The 6,000-nt window shown below is 37.1% G+C and overlaps 1 protein-coding gene across 3 annotated transcripts in view; it reads right to left on the bottom strand.

Moving 5' to 3' along the window:
- Nucleotides 1-1,111: 1,111 nt before the first annotated feature.
- TRPS1 (transcriptional repressor GATA binding 1) overlaps nucleotides 1,112-6,000 on the bottom strand; it is a 206,694-nt gene continuing 201,805 nt past the window's right edge. For all 3 annotated transcript variants that reach the window (XM_066548157.1, XM_066548171.1, XM_066548164.1), the window contains one exon: nucleotides 1,112-2,291. In XM_066548157.1, the coding sequence (XP_066404254.1) occupies nucleotides 1,230-2,291 (1,062 nt within the window). In that variant the 3' untranslated portion in view covers nucleotides 1,112-1,229. The remainder of the gene's footprint in view (nucleotides 2,292-6,000) is intronic.

The following is a 6,000-nucleotide window of genomic DNA, read 5'->3' as shown; positions in this document are numbered from 1 at the left end:
TAATACATTAATATTTACTAGAAAAATAAGGTTTTTTTCTATTTGTTCTCCCAACTTCTTTAATGAAATAAGTTAATCTGACAGTGCATCCAGTAGCTTGTAATATCTTCTACATCCCTGTGGCAAAATAATAAACTACTGGTTGGGACACTATAATGAAAATGATTAAAGTCAGTTCTTGTACACCCTTGTAGCAAGCATGGAGGCTCGTCTAACAGCACCTTTAACCAATTATTTAATATTTAGTTATTTAGCCCTATTTCCCTGAGCAGTTATGCTGAGGAGCTTTCCCTTCATGGATAGTTTTTAAAAGGCTTTAAGTATTAAAAAGTACTATGAAGACATTTAATGCTACTTAGCAAAAGCTGGTATAAGTCTACTGAAGGGATTGACTGGTATGTATAGCAATGTTAAGCCTGTGGAGAAGTAACCTTAGACTTTAAGGTTTAGAAATGTAATATATTAAAAATATATTAAAATAAAATACAGCAGGTTACCTTATTCTATGCAAATTAAACCTGGAATGTGGCTTCTGTATTATAGAATTCACTTACACAAAATGGTTTTCCTAGACTAAAGTGTGCCAGAAAGAATGTAGTGATAAAATGGTAGCTAAAAATCAGCTGAGTCTGAGAAACATATATATGACATTGCTGCCAAAGCTTTGAGGACAATGTGATCCTAAGGCATGTTGTAGGGCAGAAATTTGCCCAAATTAAAGAAAAGAAAATGACCTTTTAACTCTGTATACTTAACATGTCTAGTTCTTATATACAATGTGCATATGTTCACTACACCCCTGCAGCAGTATATACATATACACATCTTTGCACACTTGCCAGTTATGTCTCTTGCACAACAGCAAAGGTATTAATTGTCCAGTAAAATTTTCTCAAGGTTATTCGGCATGATTCACTGCATTCTGGCTAGCTTTGGTGGGCCATGTCCCACTGAATTATCTTCCTTCCCTTCTGGCCACCATCCAACTGTTCTTTTTTCTTGGTAACCCACTCATTTAAAAAAGAAAAAAAAAAAAAGAAAAAAAAAAAGAAAAATAAAGGAAAAAATAAAGAATAAAAAGAAAAAAAAAAGAAAATAACAAGGGATTTAATATTGGATAAGGCATGCTCTCTATATGAAGTGCTTTATAGGTCTTCACAAGACATTACAAGCTATTGAATTCCCATCAAGGAAACCTATTTCTGTTTAATTGTGCTAAGTGCTAAGGTTTACTCTTTAGGTTTTCCATTCTTTTCAGCTTGTGCATTGTTCCTGTGTAGGCCCCTCTGGATGTGAGTTGTGAAGTCATACTTGTCCGTGCAAAGATGCTGGCATATGCTGCACTGGAAAGGTCCACTGTCACCATGGCAACTCATATGCAATGCATACATCACTTCATCCAGAAAGACAATGCCACAGTGCACACACTTGGTAGAAAGTTCATCTTGGGTACTTCTATCCACTTTCTCTGTTTTTACTACATTCAAGGGACCTTCATTTTTTACATTTGGAGGTGCCTTACTCTTTTCCTTGGAGGCACCATTTGCAGTTGGCCCAGGTCTGGAATGCTTTATCGCCAAATCTAGAGGAATGTCATTGTCTGATCCGACAGCTGAAAAATGAGGAGGCAGATTAAAGGTGGGATAAGGCACATAGTTTTGGCAAGGATTTGGTAGGCCAGGCACATGACTCAAGTAGTGTGGATTCCCAGGAACAGACAGCTTATATTTACTCCAGAATCTCAGCCAGTCAGCTTCACTCTGAAAGTCATTGTGTACAAATGGAAGTCCAAAGAGTGGGTACTGGTATTTTTCAATAGGGCTTCCAGGTGGAGAATAGTTTGGATGTTTCACAGGTCTCATGTATTTTTCTATCGGGCTGCCTCTCTCTGAGCTTCCTTTCCCTTCTGATATCGATGAACTGTTTCCTGGGTCTCCAGTACTTTCCTGAGGACTTTTTATCTGAATGTGCAAAGGTTGCATCCTTTTGTGAATATCCAGAGTTTGGCTGACCAATATTGGCTGCTGAGCAGAATGGCTTTTAGTCAATGAACCTGGGGCCTCATATTTACTGAGGCTGGAAAGCTGAATTTCCCTCTGATGACCTTCAGGTAAATGATCCTCTGACCTCCTCTCTAAGGGGCTTCCATTGACTTGCTCCTCACTGCTACCCCTCTGCTGTTTGTTTAGCTGCTCAGCCTGAAGTGCCTCCGGGTTAAGGCGCTTTCTTGTTCGTCTCCTAATGATCTGTTCACCATTGTTCTGTTTAATGATGTTTAAAGGCCTGGGAGTCTGCATGGAACACATAGAGAATGAACAAAAGGAAAAAAGAAAGACACATTAAACAAATCTGTGAGACCACGCTCATGCAAATTTATCTTTTCTTTTGTGAAGAGCTGTATTACAACAGTGTTACGGGAATGACCAAATTTCAATTCAAATGCTGGTTCATTGCCCCTCATGCTGAAAGTAAACTATAAAATGGCTTATTTTATCAACCTGAGTCAACTGCCTTAGACATCCTGTACCTATTTACTTAAAAAGGCATGAAGTATCCAAGCTGTCAAACCATTTATTACCTCTTACTCCTAAAAAATTCTGGGAGAGACATGTTGAAAGTGGGTGCTGAGAGCTGGGGGTGAGGCAGGAGATGCAAGGCCCTGTGCACTGGTGCTGCTCTGTGCACCGTGCCACCAGAGCTGCTCTCGGGCAGGGGTTTGCACAGCTCTCACTGTGACAAGAACTTACCTTCATACTCACCCTGCTCTGACAGGGACAGAAAACACAAGCACTCACAGGGCTTGCTGACCACCACTGCTGTCACACAGCAAAAGGGCTGCAGGTCCACTGTGTGCTGAGTGGGAAGATGGTGGCCAGAAAGGGGCTAAGAAAGATGGAGAAGAAAGCCCAGGGAAACTGTGCACCAAGAGGTCTACCTCTTCTTTGGTATCAACTCCCCCTCCTTCACCCCACTGCATTGCTTTCTAAGTGTTACTGATGTGCTACTAAGTCATGAGGGAGAGAAGGCATGGCGCAAAAGGGATCTGTAAAGAAAAAACCATCACAAAGAGGCAGAGGGAAGAACCAAATGGGGACTTCTGTTTCCATTTGCTACTACCCCACAACAGTTAAGTGGCCTTTTTAGAGAAGAAGTGAAAATATCTTTGTGTGGAAAAAAAAAAAAGGTACAAGGAAGGACAGCAGATAGGTTTCCTTTAAAGGCTCCCCAAGAGAAAAGCATTAGTATCTGAGTGAAAAATGGTGCTGCACCATCAGTATGTTTCTCTACTGGGCAGATGGTAAAGCAACAAAAACTACCTAAAAGTTATTCAGTTTGGTGTGTTGGGAGCTGACATTTTTCTTCCAAAAGGCACATAATCCCATTTTGGTTGGAAGCCATAAAAGTGCCACCCTGCCCCAGTATTCTACTCATATGTTTATTTGGAAATTTTAACATTGTTTTTAAAAGCAGATTTAATTTTGGCTTACAGTCAATATCCAAAGTAATCTGTACCTTGAATGTAACTAAATTTTTAATATATTCACAACTTCAAGTTAATATGAAAACATCCAGAGCTGGAAGAACACCCATTCTATTATTTGCAGAGATTTAGTCTTTCTCTTCAGATGCCATATTCCTCTCCTTTCACTTATTTATTTTCCTGCAGTTGGCATACTCCTAATGGTTAACTACATTTTAGACAGTGTAGCTATTTTTTAAGATTTTACTTTCTGTTAAAATACTGACTCAGAAGTATATACACACTTTGATTTAGATTTTTATTAAGAGAAATTTAAACTTGGCAGAAAAACAGCACCTGAACCAGCCTCCTCACACAGATCAAAGTTGAGACAAAATCGTCTTAAAAAACTTACAATAATTTTTATGTAAATTCTATTCGGATAAAGATTATAGTTTGACCAATCAATAGCAAATTAATATGCATAGACATGTACTTCTTATTATAAGATCTGTATAATTTCCTTGCATTTTTATGACAATTGTAACTCAGATACTGTGTGAGATCTTCCAATGTTGTTGCTCTTATTAAATGCTAAACACTACAGGCCATTTTTATATGGCTTCCAGACAACTCTCCAATATTTTGGAAATACTTTTAGCCTTACTCTTCATGCTACAGGTAGGAAGCCTGATTATGTTGAAAGAAACATCTTCCTACCTGAGATTAGGGACCCTCACACACTTACTTGAAGCTCCAGCTATTCAAAGTTATTGTAGGTTCAACTTTAAAATTCTTCAGCTTGCCAATGACTGTGCTCATCTGATTAAACCACCCCTTAGATGATTAAAATGTACTCTTTAGTGGTGTAAATCTACTAATTTTCCTTATTTGTAGTAGTAAGGTACAGATAAAAATATCTTGTATTTGGTTACAACCAAGGCAAAAAGAAAATTTTAAGGTCACTTCTTGATTTTCAGTGGGGCATTAAATTTAGAATATAGTGGAAACATTACAAGAACTTTACTTTTAAAATGGTCTATGTCAGATCCTTAATTATATTTCAGACATAATATATTGAAGATGATCACAAATATTTCTGCAATCTCTGTATCATCTGGCAATCTCCCCACTCCAATAATATGAGTAACTGAAAAAAATGAAAAAATGCAACAAATGCTTCAATAAATTATTGTGATTAGATTTCTCAAATTCCATGTGAAAGTGAAGCCTCCTCTAGACTAATCCTAGAATATGCTGCAATTCTTTACTAAATTAGTCTAAGGTTGTTGTCAAGGAATCACCATGGAACAAAATGTAGTGTTCCATGACCAAATTCGAGCTGTTTAAAAATGAAGGACAGCACCACAATAATAATGGTCAATTTCATGTCTCTGGGGAGACAGCAAATGTGACTATTCTGTATATGTTTGCAGTAAGATGCATTTTTTCACTAAAACTATTTTAATAATAGACTCTTGGATTATAATTACACTTTTAAACATATTTGATTGCGTTAAAGGAGAGAAATGTGAAAAATGTGGCAAGTTTAATGTCAATTACCTCTTAGATAGATGGAACATCTTTGAAAACACACTGAAAAGTTATTCAAGGGTATAATAGAAATAGAAATGCAACTTGCAGCAGAAATCACTACCATGTTAACATCTGTCAGTCACTATCACCTAGTAGTATCTGATAGATTTTTCTTCTCATTAAATGAAAGTGAAAAAAGGACCTTAGGCTTGCATTAATGAGGATGGTAGTCCTAGATAGTAATTATCCAATCAAAAAGGAGCTAAGAAATGTGCAAATTAATACAGGTGAGTTTTACTCACCAGTGTAGTACAATTTAGATGAACAGGGGTCTTACAGAAGCAAATTCTATTCACTTGATTTTTTACAGTTTTGGACATTTCCCTAATAACTCCATCATCCTGGACCCCTTAACTCAAAACCATATGTCCAATACATGACACATACTGCAATTTTTCCTGAACAGACAGGCAGACAGATAAAAGAAACTTTCATCTTTCCATCTAAAGAGCATCCCTTTCCATGGGACTGTCTCAAAAGTTGTCTCAAAGGAGAGATTTGTTGGATTATTTCAGACTCCTACTTATAAAGGAGTTGCTATCATACCACAGCAGAGTAAGGCTTAATTAAATTCTTTTCATTTGTTAGGTCAAAGTTCAACTGAAGATATTAATGTCAAATGTCCACTGAATGGCAGCTTATTGCCATGCTTAAACAGTGGAACTTAGAGATAGTGTCAGCTTCTTGCTTTTGAGATGCATAAAACAAACTTTGACACTGTGTTTCCAATAAATGATACTGGAAGTGCACTAGTTCATTCCTACTGATTCATGAGGATGATCCAAGTTGTGCTTGAATTCGAAACTGATTCTTGTAGCTTTTATCTATTTAAAAAGAAATGTTGAAAATCATGGTAGGATCCAACACTACAGCTGAGAAAAGTATACTTAAAAAAGGGAAAATAGAGTCTGCAAATGGAATTTCAACAAATAACCAGACTCAAA

This window comes from Molothrus aeneus, chromosome 1 (assembly GCF_037042795.1).
Source record: "Molothrus aeneus isolate 106 chromosome 1, BPBGC_Maene_1.0, whole genome shotgun sequence".
Lineage (NCBI taxonomy): Eukaryota > Metazoa > Chordata > Aves > Passeriformes > Icteridae > Molothrus > Molothrus aeneus.
The sequence above is the reverse complement of the archived record's forward strand: the minus strand, read 5'-3'. Positions and strand labels throughout refer to the sequence as shown.